Source organism: Antechinus flavipes, chromosome 4, assembly GCF_016432865.1.
Source record: "Antechinus flavipes isolate AdamAnt ecotype Samford, QLD, Australia chromosome 4, AdamAnt_v2, whole genome shotgun sequence".
NCBI classification, from domain to species: domain Eukaryota; kingdom Metazoa; phylum Chordata; class Mammalia; order Dasyuromorphia; family Dasyuridae; genus Antechinus; species Antechinus flavipes.
In genome coordinates, this window is record NC_067401.1 from 357,922,823 (window position 1) to 357,940,672 (window position 17,850).

General features: G+C 33.8%; 1 protein-coding gene across 2 annotated transcripts in view; it reads right to left on the reverse strand.

The window, feature by feature from the left end:
• RPS6KA2 (ribosomal protein S6 kinase A2) overlaps positions 1-17,850 on the reverse strand; it is a 525,834-nt gene that overhangs the window by 115,743 nt on the left and 392,241 nt on the right. For both annotated transcript variants that reach the window (XM_051998093.1, XM_051998094.1), the window contains 3 exons: positions 8,396-8,476; positions 6,665-6,744; positions 2,245-2,351 (listed from right to left, as the gene is read on the reverse strand). In XM_051998093.1, the coding sequence (XP_051854053.1) occupies positions 2,245-2,351; positions 6,665-6,744; positions 8,396-8,476 (268 nt within the window). The remainder of the gene's footprint in view (positions 1-2,244; positions 2,352-6,664; positions 6,745-8,395; positions 8,477-17,850) is intronic.

The following is a 17,850-nucleotide window of genomic DNA, read 5'->3' on the forward strand; positions in this document are numbered from 1 at the left end:
CTCCATTTTCCAAATTAATGCACCCAAAGTACACTCTGATATTTGAGGTATATTGAAAATAGCCTATAAATAGTGATCTGGGAATCCCAAGGCTACAGGAATACTCATGGGTTAAGAAGAAGTTGAAGTTTTGGCAGAAAATAAAGGAATTTAAACCTATTTTTACGCCCAAGTTGGTTAAACATAATGTTTTATGCATAATTTAATATTTAATATTTTAGAAGAAAAATGTTGATTAGCATCACAATGTTTTTCACAGAAATGTTATTCAGGTCATACACAACATGAATTTTCTTTGGAACTAGTTTGGAAAACATTTTATACTGTTTTTTTTTTCCTACAATATATACATGTACACATATGGATACACAAAATTAGACAAAGGAAAGGGAAGGTAGATATTTATATGGTTCATTAAGATCTGAAAAATACTTTATATGTTATCTCATTTTATCATGTGCTATCATACATAAATGGATTTCTTATGGAAAAATCCATTAGAAAAATATATAATTTTTGCGGGTGTGTTAAAAAAAAACTGAAAGAAAAAAAAGATAAATGGGAGGCTAATGTTTAGCTGATGAAGCAAATGTGTTTGCCTTACTCATGGTCCATACCTAGAAATGAACAAGTTCAGGAATGGGAATCTATAATTCTGAGATAAAAAGACATTTTTTTAAGCACTGTAATTAAATGTTACTATTTTTAAATCCTGAAAGATCATTTTAATCTTTAAAGGAGAATGGAATCAGCAGCCATTGCCTCAATATGTATGCAGATATTCCTTCTCTCATACATGAATGTCTGTTTACTCCCTACATTTATGGGACATAAAGCTGGTATGATATCATAGATTTTTATAATGTAATAGCTAAGAGATAAGCTTGTTTTAAAGCTTATTTTCAGTGCTAACTTTTATAATGACTAAAGATGACAGAAAAGACTCTATATTAAAATCTTATACTTAAAACTAATCAAAAGGTTGGCACTTACCTACAGATCAGAAATAGCAATCAAAAGTATTTCCTTTTTGTTTGCATCAGCTTTTTAAAAAGACAATATTCTATTTTTCTATGTTAAGATTCAAGTTAGGGCAATCAATAGATTGAATGAGATTTAATAAGATATATTAAAAAGTACTTCTTTATGTGGACTGTCATGTTCATAATCTCATATAAACAATGTATTCCTCCCCTCACAATGATAAAGTTTAGTATGCAAACGATTTGCTTATGAATATACATATATTTCATACACAAAAAGCTGAAACACATTTAGTGAAGCTTGCCTCGGAGAAGAATTTTTTACTTTATGCTGGTCTGAAAAAAAAATCATTCATTAAATCTAGTTGTCTCTGTGTAACCAACCATCTTATTTCAAAATAATAAATTAAAGAGAAAGGAAAAAAATATTTTGAAAAAGATACTTTCATTCTTAGTAAGGATTAAACACAATGGAGAGCTTACTATAATGCCTTTTACATAGCAGGTGCTTGATAAATATCAGTTGATTGTCATCTTAGCAATCAAAGAAAATATAAAGAAAATTAAGGAAAAACAGACTTTCTACTGTGTGAGAAAATGAAAGCAATTATCTCAAAAATGTACTGGGGCAACTAGATGATATAGTGGATAGAGTCCTGAGCTTGGAATCAGGGAGTCCTTTAGGTCAAATCTGTCTCAGATACTAATTGTGTGACCCTGGGGCAAGTGACTTAACCACTTTGCCTCAGTTTCCTTATTTATCAACTGAGTTAGTGAAGGAAATGACGAACTACTTTAGTATCTTTGCCAAGAAAATCCCAAGTAGGGTCTTGAGGAGTTGGACACAACTCAAGAACAACAACAAAAATATATTGAGTGGCTTATATTACAAAAAATCCTTGAAGCTCATTTTCCTTGAGTCTGATCAAACATCTGAAAAACAAAATTTGAAAATGATAGCACTTGCCTCATACTTTAGGAAGTGTTTCTCCCAATATTCAGAAGAGTCTGACTATATCTCACAAGGCAGCAGCTTGGTGCCTTTTCCAGGGACCAGGAGAGAAAAGCATTCATTAGTTTGTCCTGGCATCTCTGAAGCTTTTCCCAGTCTGTTTTGTAGATTTTCTAACCCTGTTCTGCAGTGCTGGGACTATTAGGAAAGGAAGGATAGCTATGGGGAAAGGCTTCAGTGTTACTAACATTTGTTGGTAGTAGATAAGGAACAAATGTTATTTCTCTTTGCTTCTTTGCTCTTACTTACTTTTCAGGCTTTAGATCCCTGTAAATGATTCCTAGACCATGGAGATGGTCTAAAGCCAAGGCCAGCTCAGCTAAGTAGAACTTCACATCCTCTTCAGTAAACATTACCTAGTGAAAAAGAAAAGAATAAATCCGTTTACTTTCTCGTGTGGCTGATTTGTTCTAGAGAGCTCTGCCAGCCAGAGTGACTCATTACACTAAAAAGTATACAATTTAGGCCAATTTGTTCTGTGAGAAAACCATGGGCTTTCACTACCTAGTCATTTTTTGGCTCTTCTGATGGAAAAAATTAAAGTTCATAGTTTCAAGATAAGGGATATAAGAAAAAAAGATTACATGTGCAGGGAGCTTTCAACCATTGATACCAATATACTTTTGGTATTTTTTTGGTAATAATTCTTCCAGTCTCTGGGCTGTATATTTGTACTTATATGTAACTATGGGTGTTTCTGTTTTGGATAATTATAACATTTCAATCAAAAAAGGGAGCCACATTGAAAACTCAAGAACAATTTGCAAATATATCAAAATTTTCTATTCTACTCAACTCTTTCTTAAACTTAGAACAAGGAAAAGAACATATTCCTCCTAGGTTTCCTGCAAATTTACCAGAACTAAAGATTCGTCCATCTTCTTTGGGGAGAAAAAGAAAGGAAAGAGAAGTGGTTTCCCTTCTGGGCTTGAGTAAGACTCCATGTTTAAAGTGGGGTCAAAGATCTAGGGATGGCAGATACTTGGAAAGTGCTCTCATCAAGCCCCTTCCTATTTCAGATGATGAAATTGAAGCCCAGAGAAATTAAATGATTTGCTCAAGATCATATTAGTAATAAATTGGAGAGTCAAGATCAAAAATTTGTTCTTTGACTTAAATCAATATTCTTTCTTTATATCCAGGCTATTTTTCAATAAAAAACTAAGGAGGTGTTAACTGATTAGGGTGATTTTAAAACAAGAATTATTATGGAATAGCTGATGTGGGGGCGACTGGCCTATGAATAATGAAAAGTTAAGTATATATTTGTGCTGCCAAATCTTTAGTGAGTGGGTAGTGTAATTGTAATGGATAAGGTATGACTTTAGAGCCAGGAAGACCTGAATTCGAGTCCTGTATCTCACACAGATAGCTGTATGATCCTGGACAAATCACTTCACTATAGCTAGTTGGCACAGTGCATCCAGTGCTGGGCCAGGAGCAGGCAGACTTGAGTTTAAGTCCAACCTCGGATGTTTACTAGCTGTGTGACTCTGGGCAATTATTTAACCTTTAACCTTTATCTGACATTTGTTTAAAATGGGGGTGATAACAGCACCTATCTTCCAGGTTTGTTGGAGGATCGAATGGAATATTTGCAAAGCATTTAGCAGAGTCTAGATACTAAATGAACACGTTTCCTCCTCTCCCTCCATTTCTTCCTTCCCTCCCTTCCTCCTTTTTCCTTCCCTCCTTCTTTCTTTCTTCTCTTCCTTTCTCCTTCTCTCCCTCCCTTTCTCCTTCTCTCCCTCTCTTCCTTCCTCTCTCCTGCTTTCCTTTACAGTGTTCTAAACAATTTCTTTAGAGTTTAAGTTCTAGAGAAGCTGTTGAATTGTATTGCTAGAAAAAAAAATTCCTCTCTATTTTGCTTTATAGTGAAGATAACAGGGCCAGTTCTCTCTTATATTTCACCAAAAATCTTTATGGCTTATCCACTTTTGATATAACCACACAACATAATAAACAATACTTTCCTGGGGCTTCATGCATGATTTGAGAAAAAAATAATATAAAAGTTATGTTAATCTAAATCAAGAAAATGACAGTGGAACGACCATAGGCTCTTTAGTGAGAAGACTTGTGTTTCATTCCCACTTTGGGGGCTGTGTGGCCTTGGACAAATCATTTAACTGCTGTCAAATTCATTTAACTCGGCTGAAAAAAATGAAATTGGACGATAAAGCCTCTGAGGTTTCTTTGACCTTTCTATCTATTGTTGTATAATCTTTGTTTACTACCTTCCCCATTACTATTGTACATCTAATTTCACCAACACAGACAGTTCCTTATTCATTTTTCTATTTTATCAGTCTGGTATTTAGCTAATATTCAAAAGCCTATCTGTGATGCCAGATGGCATCACAGAAAGGGATCATACCAAAAAAAATCCAAGATTGGCCACCCACAGTAACTTCCAGTGTCTAGTGATTCACGGATAGACATAGACATAAAGCAGGTCAAATGTTACCTTGTTAACAGCTGGCAGGTATAGAGGACAAAGTCTCATTTAGTGGAACACAGATTGAATGCAAAATACTTAGATTCAGTCATTTGATATACAATATATAAGTACATGAGTGGAAAATAAAGATCTCATCTATAGTCCAATAAGTTATAGTTAGATATTATCAGAAATACAAATTGTATCTAACATATATTTCATTAAAATGTTGATTCTTGACCATTCTCCTTTTTTAATGGGGACATGACATATTTATATTATTCTAAACATTTTTCTCCTTAAGTCTCCCAGCCTCTTTCTTTTCCCACTGACCAGCTGAGGATCTTGTCTTAATTTCCTGAGGAAATTAAGACCTCTTGACATGATCTTCTCTTCTTTTCTTCAACTCAAAATCCTGTTACAATGTTCCCCCAATCTTTGATAATAAGGGGACTCTTCTTGCTAAGCCCAATCAATCCCTTAGTCACTTCATTGGCTTATCATTCATTTCATGCCCCTGCCTTTGAATGTATTCTAAAGATAGAATTTGTCTTCTATTCTTCTCTATTCTTTTTCTTGGTGATCACATCAGCTTTTATGGATTTATTCATCATCTTTATGCATGTGACTCACAGATCTATATATTCAGTCTCTTTCTTTCCTACACTACAGCTCTGTATTAATCAATTGAATTTCCAACTGGATATCTCAAAAACATCTCAAATCAATAGGTCTAAAGCTGAAGTCATTAACTCTCTTCTCTTGAATTTCCAATTATTGATACTACTTTAACTTCAGCCTCCTTCATACTACATATAGAATCAGTAAGTGTTTCAGTAAGCTCCTGGAGAGTATTTCTCTCCTGATAAAGTATGGTATCTGTACAGCCTAGAACAATGCATAACAAATAGGTATTATTGTTCAGACAATTTTTCAGTCAGGTACAATTCTTTGTGATCTCATTTTGGGTTCTCTTGGCAAAGATACTGGTTTGCCATTTCCTTCTCCAGCTCATCTTACAGATGAGAAAACTGAGGCAAATAGGGTAAGTGAATTGCCCAGGGTGACACAATTAGTCTGAGGCCAGATTTGAACTTAGAAGAGGAATCTTCTTGACTCTAGGTACAATGCTCTATACACTATGGTGCCACTTAGCTGCTCCATATAGAGAATAGTAGGTGCTTAATAAATGCTGGTTGATGAATATAAGCATTAGGATTATTACTGTTGCTGATAGATACTGTTACTGATTTTTCTAAGATTTAATATGCAGCATGGCATTCATTGAACTTAAGTAGCTAGACTAATTAAGGGATAGCAGGATCACACAGTCATAGATTTATATCTGAAAGTATATGGTAAGATCATGTACTCCAACCCTCTGTTTAATATATGAGAACATTAATTCCTAAAGCATTAAATTACTTTTCTGAAGTCATATAGATAGTGAGTGACAGTGCCAGAATTCAAACCCAGGTCCTCTGACTCCAAATCCAATGCTCATTTCACTGTAGCAAAATATTCCATTTAAGGAGACTGATAGTTGAACTTTATAGAGTTCTGAATTTGGAGTCAGGAAGTCCTGAGTTTAAATCCAGCCTCAAACACTTATTAGCTGACCTAGGAAAATCACTCAAACTCTGTCTGCCTCAGTTTCTTCAACTGTAAAATGGAGATAATAATAGCACCTACCTCTCAAGGTTGTTGTGAGGTTCAAATGAAATAATTATTGTAAAGTGCTTAGCACAATGTCTGGCCCATAGCAAGTGCTATAGAAATGTTAGTTATTATTATTATCTTCAGAATTACTAAGGCCTTTTATCTCCCTATATTGTGAAGCATTGAATAGATGTCCCTGAAAATACACTGTGATTCACCCAGTGTGGGTACTAAAGTTTTGTTTTCAAAGCATCCTTCCAGTAAGGACCAGAAAACAATTTGGAAACAGCTTCAGATGGCAATCAAAATGACAAGTTCATATTTCTCTATAAAGGATAGTAGAGAAAGTCTAATTATTGTCACTTTCACTACACAGAACAACACATTATTTATTTGCCTCCTAGTCCCTCAGCAATGTCAGGTCTTATGTCTCTTTTACATTGCCTTGTGACATTCTCCTTACAAAACAAATTCACGTCATCAAATCTCTTCTGCATTCCCAATAGCTCTAACCTGAATTCTGGAAGGAAACCTACAGCAACTCAATTCTTTTATAGCTTACAAGCTTACCTCTTTAGAGAGTCTGGTGAAAAGATCTCCTCCCCGTAGGAAATCTAATATTAGATACAGTTTTCCTTCTGTCTGAAAGGCTGTATTGGAAGAGAAGGGAGGACAGTTTATCAGTTGTGAAGGTCGTCTTGGATTGGACATTACTCATTCATTCAGATCCAGCTCTTAGTACTTAAACATTTCTCTATGATGGTCAACATAATAACATCCATTTATAAAACTGAGTCATTTCAGAAAAGGTACAGGAACTCAGGTGGGAGAAGAGACAACTGGGATGAGAAAATAGATAAAATGGTCTAAAATTAATAGCTCTACCTTCTTCTTTTTATAACTTTAGGGTTTTGGTAAAGTCTATTCTTTTTTTCTTTTCATCACAAAGGAACCTGTCCTATCATTGATGTTGAATAGGGCACAAGCAGTCGTAAAGAGAAGATGAAATATAACTGATTCAAATTTAATAATAAACCTTTATTTAAATATCACTGATAAATAATATGTTCTGATAATTTGATTAACACATTAAATGACAAAGGCACTGAAGATTTTAGTACTGCAACAATTTAAAGCTGAGGCACCATAACATCACAAGTTTGAATGACAAGAGAACTTAAATAAGAGAATATTATTTTCCCCTATACCTTCAAGAAGACTATGATCTTTATAATTATTTGATGTCAATGTCACTGTATTTTTTTATGGAAACATTTGGGACTGATTAGCACAGCTGGTCATGACATCATGCTAATGAAACTAGTTTATGAATTAAAGCACTTTGTGTGGCTATTTAGTTTTGTTGTGTTCTAGTTGGCAGACAGCATAACTAGCTATGACCAACTGTCCTGTGAATGCATTCCTTTGGTGATCCAGGTTTGTGGAGGAATCATTCTCCTGGTAGCTATAATTACAGGCATGCAGCACCCTACTTGGATTTATAAGAATTCCTAAATAATTACATTCAGTGTTTTATTCTGAATAATTTAAGAAAAAATTATTAGCCAGTTTTGTGAGATGAAAGATGACTCATTTCCCCCCTAAAGCCATTTGTTTCTGTTTTATATTTATATTTTAGTTTCACTAATAATCTTACCAGATTTTTGTTCCTTTATAAGTTTTTGTCTTTCTGATCTATCTTGCAGCCTTGCAGACCCTAAGCCTAAGGGCATGCATATTGCATGCCCTTAAAATAAAGGAGAATCCTTTAGATTCAAATAATACAGAAACTAGAATATTGCATCACTTGTATCTCTCAGCATATCATTTTTAAACAACTTTTCTGAAGCTTAAAAATTACTCTAATTAATGAAAGAAAAATGGCAAAGAAAGCAGAAATTAATTTAATTTATGAGATTATTGAGTCTTGAATCATTTGCTCATTATAACTTTCTTCTGACATTTTATTTGTTTATGAAAACAAGAACAAATGTTAAAATTACTCAAGCTAGAATACAAAAGAACTTTTCATTCAGACATGATAAGAATTGATTTCCTAATTCTGAATTATTTCCACTTAAAAAAGTGTCTTTCAATAGATGCTGTAACAAAAGCTCACTGATATTTTTAAAGGGAAGCAACTAGAAGTAGAGAGTAAAGTTGAAGGACCAATATACCAGAGAGAACTTGAAACTATGAATTGACTATAATGTTCTTCTTTTTATCTTTTGGTGGTTCATTTGGAATAACTTGCTCCAAGTTCTTTCAACCCTTTGTTATTTTTTTAAAAATTGAATTTACCGTAATGAAGCTTGACAATGAAAGGGTGATTCACTTCAGCCAATATATCTCTCTCCATTTTTGATCTTACCCGATCTCGAACTGTAAAGAATAATAACAAAGACTTTCAGAAAGTGGGAAGTAGACTTTTCATGTAAAAAGTTAGATGCCACCAATTTTAAAGACATAAATATCCCTAAGAGACCCACTTTCCGAAATAAGGACAACTTAGAGGTTTATATAAATCCATAGTGAAAAGCATAATCAAATCACATATTCCAATATTCTCTGATGTAGATAGTGATAGAAACATTCCCTTATGCTTGTCTACATGTGATCATCATGAAAATGTATGTACCTGTACATGTATGTACATGTAGCCATGTACAAAGTGTTCAATCCTTCAGTGGCTCCCTCTTACCTTTTAAATAAAGTCTAACCATTTTAATTTTGCATTCAAAACCTTCTATAATCTGGAATGACCCTACTTTTCAAAACTGGGAGTTCATTATTAAAATCCTCTTGTATGAAATAAGAGAATTATACTTTTCAGAGCTGATTGTATAATTAAATTCACTTATTTTGCAGATGAGGAAATTGATACCTAAGGCTATGTGGTTTGCCTAAAGTAATAGAGTTAATTGCTGGGAAGTCCTGGGACTAGAACTCTAGTGTCCTATTTACTTACTACAATGTTCTATTCATAATATCCTGAATGAAAGGACAATGCATCATTTACACTAATGTACTATAACATTTAGGCAAGAGGTAGTCTTCAGAGCATGAACTCTCAGATGACAAATGCTCTGAGGAGGTAAAAGAAAAACAAAGGCAATTTAGGTTGGGGAGAATTTAATCAAGCAAGGATTATGAATGGAAACTATTACCCAAAATAATTATATACTGAGCCCTGGATTCAGAAGTGAAAATACTTGCTGAGCATTTGTATTTACAATATAATTTCATAATCTCTAGCATGAAGATCCTTGAGTTTTCTCTTTATTATCATAGTAACTATGTTTCGAAATCTATTCAATAGGTTGAAGAACAGAGTCTGGTCTTATCATCTTTTCTTACTTACTGATTATATTGAAAAAATCCACTTATATCTTAAAGCCCTCTTTGAATTAACTGCTGAATTATGGTCAATGTTCATTCATTTGGAAACAACTTAATTGCTGAATAAACAATAAGATGCTGAAATTGATGGAATGGAAGTAGAAAGTTAAGAGGCTGTTGATACTGTAGGAGGCTGGGGGAACACAAACTCTAGGGATGGACCAAATCTTGCCCCTTTCAAAGTACTCTTTACCAAAATGGAACAAAGAAGTCATAGGCTTATAGAATGTTACTGAATGGAAGGAACAGTGGAGATTATCTAGTTTAACTCCTTTGTTTCACAGTTGTAAAAATGAATTGAAAGCATGAGAACTATACATTTTGAACTCACTTTGTCATTTGTGTATGTTTCTTTTGCAAAAAAAAAAATGGAGTAATACTTATTTGTATATGCATTATATTCTCAACAGTGGCAGTGCATTGCTTTCCATGAGGGTATGATTATGTCTTATCTAAATTTTGTATCTCACCCACATTCAAGTAGTCTTCTGAATACAGTAGATGCTAAATAAAATGTTTAATAGTTGATGATTAATTAAACAATAACAAAAACAATATAGAAGTTAACATTTACATAGTGCAAATATTGGTAGGGTACTTTAATATATTTCTTTTAAAGTGCTCTGTACCATTAAGTTGCATTATACAATATAAAGTGAAAATTAGAGAAAAATGAGGTAGGGTTAAATTTTGGGAGAAGGAAAAGAAGTATACCTCTAGATAAATTGCCTAACTCAAAATGCTATAAGGAAAGTATCATTATCAACATAATAATCATAATCAATAAGAGATGCAGCCTACAGTGAATAGAAAGTCAGTCTCAGTCTCAGGATACCCTGGGTTCAAGTTCAATAAACATAATGAGTCCACTTTATTAGTCCACTGAAATCATAGGTTCTATTTCTATTGCTAATGTATGCTCAGTATCCACAAAAATTTTTCGATGGCACAGCTCTGACCATGTTACTCTCCTACTCAAAAGTAATCAGTGGCTATCTGTTACATATAGCATAAATTGTACTGTTAGCTTAAAGCTTGATATTTAAAACCTTTGACAATATGACTCAAAGCTACCTTTCCTCCTTGTTTCATATTAATCCCCTTTGTATATATTTACAAGCTACACTAGATTAATAGCTGATCTTCAAATTCACCCTGCCATTTCCTTCTTCCTGTCATTCATAAATGACATCTTATATTCCTGAAATGCATATTTTATTTATCTCCATCTGTTGAAATCTTTCTTTTCCTTCAGGATACATTTCAGCTGCCACTTCTGAATGAATCTTTCCTTTATCCACCCATTGAAAATAATTTCTCTTCTCTTAAAAATTGCTAGAATATTTTATATTGATTCCTACTTTCAAATTCTGTGTGGTCTTTTGCTGAGTTTCATTTACGGTGGATTGGAGAGCTACATGTTGAGTGTGAACATGGGTACAACACATTGCTAATAAGGAGTTTTGTAGGAGAAACAGTGTAAAGAATGCCAACATGCTGGGGCTGACAGCACCTGTCTGTAATCTCAGTTTCTGGAGAGATTAAGACTGATAGATTACTTGAACTCAGGACTTTTGAACCACAGTGAGCTGAGTTGATTGAGTGTCTGAATTAAGTTTGGTAGTAGGATGCTAATCCCCTGGGAATAGAGAGCCTGTCAGAATACCTAAGAAGAGAAAAACTGGCCCAGTATCGAAATGTGACTGGTAAAAGGTTCTGTGCTTATCCATGATGGAATTGGGACTATGAGTAGCCCCTATACTTTCAGCCTGTGCGAATTAGGGAGATCTAGACTCCAAGTTAAAAAAAACCTATCAAATAAGTATATTAGCAAAATAAAGATGAGCTAGTCATTATCAAGGTTGTGGGATGATAACTGATTGGAAAGCCATAGGATCCACTGGAAGTGGTGTAATATCAAGAGAATATGAAAAAAGCCCTTCACATATTGGGGGGACTTTTTATGGTAAGCTTATGGGAGGACAGGAATGTGAGTTGCATACATAAGTAGATATGGAAGGGTGTGATTTGTATCATTGAGGGAATAGCCCCACCAGCGAATTTATGGATCTTCAGGAATATATCCTTGTCCTACCTGCCCATTAGATTGCAAGCTACTTGAACGCAAGAATTGTATCATTAGGCATCCCATGATATATTGAAGAATAAATTAGACTTGGAATCATGGAAGACTAGATTTAAATTTTACCTCTGTCACTGACTATCGGTATCCTCAGTTTTCTCATTTGCAAAATCATGGGATTGAATTCAATAGCTTCTAAGGTCCCTTATAGCTCTAAATTTTTGATTCTACAACTTTTATATCCCCAGCACTTAGTATAGTACAGTGGAAATTTTTAATCTGGATCTGTGATTTTATTGGCATATGCAATTACTGACATACCAAACGATCAATTCTATCAACTATTCTATAACTTATACCATCTAAAGTTGTCTGGGCAAACTAAGATATTAAATTAGTTTCCCAAGGTCACACAGGCAGAATTTGACCCCACATCTTGCTGATTTTGAGCCCAGTTATCTATTCATTACAATACACTACCATTCCTGTACATACCAGCCTTTAAATTAATGTTAGATTGAATGGTTAATTTGTGTGTATGTGACTTCTAAATGCTCAAAGTTTTAACTCTAAATTCATATTAAACTGCAAATGTGCTTTTTGATTTAGAAAATAGTTTTACTATTTCATTTTCTAAGAAAAATCAATGTAGCTCATTAATGGAATTAAGAAAGCATGTTTATTCATGAAAAAAGCTTCATATCAATATTCTAGTTAGTTCATCAGTAGTTTTCTTCATCAAGCTACCTCCCCAGATGATTTGAAATCTTATAATATCCAGATTTGCCATCATAGGATCATGGTTCTCAAACTAAAAGAATTTCAGAGGTCACTTAGTTTATATGCTTTGTATTGAATTTTATGGCTCTATAATCGAAAAGAATAGACAAAGATACTACCTACTTCTCCATTCCTTACAATCCACATGACAGAAGCAATCACAACGAATCTATACATTATACCAATTGCAATGCATGATAGATGGTAGGAGCAACAATTATTGTGAACAACTAAGGAAACAGTTTCAGAAGCAGAGAATGACAATTGCATTATAGCCTATTCATTTCACAAAAGAAGTTAAAAAAAGATCTTGTTTAGATAAAGTTTTGATGAAAACAGTAGCATCAGAAAAGTTGTCTCCAAATAAAAACTAATGAAAAATTGGGGAATGAATACATAAGAAACATAGACAAGTTTTATACTAGGAAGGAAAAAGTTTATATCATACCTGTAATCAAGCATTTCTTCCTTCTTAGCATAGCTAGGCTTGATGTGCACCCCCATCCTTTCTTTCTGAGCTGGCTCCTTCACTTAATTTGTACTCTCTCTGACATGTCTATAGTTTCCAAAAGGAGCATACTACATTAATATAACTCCAAGCCTCTTACAGTTTTAGAGGTAGCCCTAGTGTGGGAGTATATATTTCTATCACCTGCCATTGTAGCTCTTAAGATCCATCCCCTTGGTTATTATCTCCAAACCAGTCACCATGACATTAGTAACTTTCAAATGTAAAAAATAATAGTGACAAGACAAAAGCAAAAATGATCATAACATGTATTCAATAGAAGGGAAAAGCAAGAATAATCAAATATCACATTTATATAAGAAAAGGCAAAATAAGGAATAATCAGAACATTATAATCCACAAATAAACCTGAGTAAAAATCTTCTACCAATGAACAGTGTCTGTAGGGGATAATGGGCATATAATGAAAGAAACCTAGCAGGAATTCAAAAGTAGATAATCCTGTGTTTATATGGCAAATCATAGATCTGGACTTAAGCCTCAAGGACCTTGTTGGTCTGTGTAAGAATCTTCTGCAACATAAGAAACTACTTCTCTATCAGGTGATCCACATTGGGATTTCACTGCTTTCCTATTGGGAAAAGACTGCTCTCTAGTTGATGAACAGTAGCAAGATCTTTTAGCTCACAGACACTCATGATGAAAAAGGATTACTCTCTTTAGGAAAAAAAAGTATCACTATAGCAACTGCTCATTGAGAAGGCGTTCCCTGAAGTTATAGAACTATATAGCTCATTAGGTTAGTTTTCTATGTGATGGAGAGAAGTCTAGCCAGCTCTTTATCCAACAGGATTCTAATTTCCATCAACATCTGGCAAAACAAAGGCTTTATCCAAAAAGCACAACTCAGAAGATAGATGTTGAGCCTTTTTTCCCATCTCAAATCATAGAGGGAAGTAGAGAAACAAATAGGAACCACTGAGAAGTTTCTACATTTTCAAATTGTAGATGACATTAGAAATCAGACAGCTCTGTACATAGCAGCAGACTTCAGCTTTCCTCCAATTAACACAATAGATATCTGACCCTATACTTTTCCCAGCTGATCAGCAAAGCAATTCTTTTCCAATCAACAGGCTCCTAGAAAAGCAACTGAAGTGTTAGCTGTCTCAGCTAGAAGTAGCTTCTTCCATCACTTTGTCTTGTCTTTAGCTTCTTGTGTCTTGATTACTTGTCTGCTTCTTTTGTCTGTCTCTTTCCCTAACTTCTTTTCTCCTACTGGCCTATAGTTTCTTCTCTAGCTTCTCACATCTTTCTTTTTCTTCTCCTAACTTATATTTTTGATGCTTTGAATCATGAATTCTTTAAGGACAATAACTTATCATTACTTTATGAGGTAAAATTCAAGAAATCCAACTTTCTGTCAGGTAAAAGCCCTGTCACCCTATCTAATTGTTTCATAATTCAGTTGTTTTATTTATAATTCCTTAGTTATAAGCCTAAAAACTCTAAAAACAGTCACATGCAAAAGCCTTCCTGTCTTTGCTCTTCCTTCAAACATGTCCTCTCATTCCAATCATTTGAGGGTCAGTTTTCTATCTGGTCCTGAGAATACTATTATGTTTCTCTTCAGTATTTTATTTGATTGTGGAAATATGTATAGAAAAATTGCATATTTAACATATATTGGATTACTAGCCATCTGGGGAAAGGGATGGGGGGGAGGGAAGGAGAAAGAAAAAAGTTTGGAATACAAGGTTTTGGAAGAGTAAATGTTGAAAACCATCAATGCATATGTTTTGAAAATAAAAAGCTTTAAACATATTTTATTTGAAAGGCTATGGTTCTTCTTATTCACTTTATCTATGTATTCTTTTGCAAATGTATTTTTCTTGTCCTTTTCAGTAATCAAGATATCTTGCAAAATCCAGTATCTTATATATATATTCAATAAAAAGTCTCAGTGAGCAACTTGCTGACATAGAATCCAGTTAAAATTAAATAAAGAATATCATCTTCTCTCAGACATTTGAATAGTTGTCCTAAATAAGTGGGTTCTTTAGTGACTCAGGCAGCCTTTCCTTATGGTGGAAATCATATCCGAAATACCTATTAGACAGGAAGTCTATCTCTTCAACAATTTTGTACTTTTTTCTAATGACAGCAAATTGGTACTAAATAATATTATTGGAGAACATGCCCTGCAGCTCTGCAATGAAGTCTCTTCTCACCTCCAACTTAAGTGGCCAGAATGGGTCAAATGAGAGGTAACTTTCCGGGTAACTATTGTCCTTGTAATCGGATACTGATATTTTAACCTCATTTAAATTATACCTGTAGAGCTTTGCTTTTGCATTGTATTTTCAGCCCTTAATATTAAGATTATTCAAGTACATTCTAAAACATAATGGGGATCATATAGACTGAATTTAGTTTGGGTTTTACACTAGAATAAATATGTTAAAATATTTCTGTTGATAGTTCTAGTATATGAATATATCAGGGATTTATGGTTTTCTTCTTTTGGGGAAATTATTCAATGCCATATCTACTAATTCAGTATAAATGTGTAGACACATGAGTTTTATGGTTGTAGATATAAAAAAAATTATAGACCTTACAATCTAATGGGAGGAGGAATATATTATACATTCCAATAAATAAATGAATCTATGATTAGACTGATATTCATACATTTTATGTTATAGACATATACACATAGTGTAGTAGATGGAATTGGATGGTAATTGGATGGCATCAAGAAGACATAGATATCTACATTTTGTCTCAGACTCTCAGAAACTGTGGCTCTGGGCAAGTCAATTACTCTCTTGGTCTCAATTCTTCATTTATAAAATGGGGATAACAGCACCCATCTAACAGGGTAGTTATGAGATTCACTTGAGGTAATATTTATAAAATTTTTTTGTAAAACTTAAAAGCCTATAAAACTTAAATTATTTTTTTTTCTAGAAGTTACACGACCCACCCAGAGATGAAATGATTTGTTTCAAATTCAATCCAAATCTTCTGAACTCTATTTCTATACTCATTGCCTGGCACACTGGCACTTGGCAAATTCTTAAAAAATACTGGTTTATTGATTGTGTCAAGCTTACTCCCAAATAAATCCATAATGTCCTCCCCTCAGTTATACTACTGATGATAAGAACAAATAGACATGCTAAAGAGATAGCTTAAAATAAAGAAAATACATCTTACCAGCTGTTATATTTAAGAGAACATTAAAAAAAATCAAAGAAATAAGTCCTGTCATTTGAATGGAATATTGATAAAGTCATCACACCAAAGGGGAAGCTTTTATGAAATGATCCTCTCAGATCTGTAAGATTAGCTGCATATATACACGCGATCTATAGTAAATACAGCCATGACATGCTCTCAAATGAAAAGCTAGCTTTTTCTGAGATTTCTCATCAAAAAGACCTGTGTGTCACTTATTATAGCTTTTTTGGGGGAAGAGCAGCAAAACTCATATTCTCAATATTTAGATTTTGTGGTATGCTTGACTTCCAATGAAATATCTAAGGATAGATAGCTAAGACAACAGATCTATTATTTGAATTATAATATCATGTAAATAGAATTCAATTGAGAATGAAGCATATTTAGAGAACAAATATTTTATTTTCAGTTATACAAAAAGAGAAGCAATTGATGCTTAATTTGCATAAGCCATCTACCTTGGCAGCTGAGTTCCTTGTACTTATCATCCTTGATTTTAGGTGAACAAATTAAGATATTAGGTCAACTTGGAAGCCACTTCCTACCCCAAAGTCTTTCCTGATATCTCCAGTTATACTACTAATTCTTCAGATTATTTTGTATATATTTAATCTATATCTATAGCAAAAATATAAGCTCCATGAGAGAGGGAATATGTAATTTTTGTAATTCTCAGCATGGAATCTTGTACATACTAGGTACTTACTGAATATTTATTCTAATGAAATTAAAGAAGATATTTTTCCTTTTCCCATTATTACCAAATCAGAGGGAATGATGACATATAGACTTGTGATATTCCATTTTTAAAATTTCTTGATATCTATGAATAGCTGAGATAGATATTTGTTAAAATAGACTTAAATGGAAATATTGGCAATAAAGATTCTGTTGATTTACATTTTTTTTTGTGGAGGCAATTGGGGTTAAATGACTTGCCCAGGGTCACACCACCAGGAAGTGTTAAGTGTCTGAGGTCAGATTTGAACTCAGATCCTCCTGACTTAAGGGCTAGTGCTCTATGCGCTATACCAGCTAGCTGCCCCAATTCTGTTGATTTTAAAAGGAAGGTACTGGGCTAGGTAAACCCTAAAATTCCTTCCAGAAATAAAATTCTGGGTTGCTGAGAAATTCTTTAATTTCTGGCCTTCATGCAACATGCATCTTTTCTGTTATTTGACATGTTAAGGTTACATTATAATGAGCTGTTCTGTTTGAAAAGTGAAAAGAGAAAAATTCCAGTCAATTTTGAGCTTCTCTTCTAATGGCAGACCTTAAATATGTGGATGAAAGAGCTTAATTTGAGCTAACAATCTTTATCAGCTTCTAGCCCAAGATGTGCAGGATTGGGGTGATGTGATATTCACAGTTTACTTTATCCAATAAAGCAAGTTGCTACCTTCTGCAGCAGCTGTGACTTTCATCTATCCTTCAACACAGGTCCCAGATAATAATGGCGCATTGCAGTGGTCCTCAGTGGATGTGACAAATGTAGAAGTAACTATGAGTTTCATTCTAGTGTAAGAGCACATTTTTTTGGCCAGGAAACCATGAAGGCATTTTGGCTACTCATTTTAGCTGATATGATGAATCCTGCAAATTTAATTAGTAAACACTTTTTTTTTCCTTTTGAAAGGAACATGCTCCCTCAGTACTACGTCTTCAAGTGCTGTGAACTACTTTCCTGAATACCTCTCACTGGACCTGTCATCATTATCCCAGTATTTGTAGATCTAGTCTAATGTTCAATTATTAAATTTTTTCCCCTGCGGCCAATAT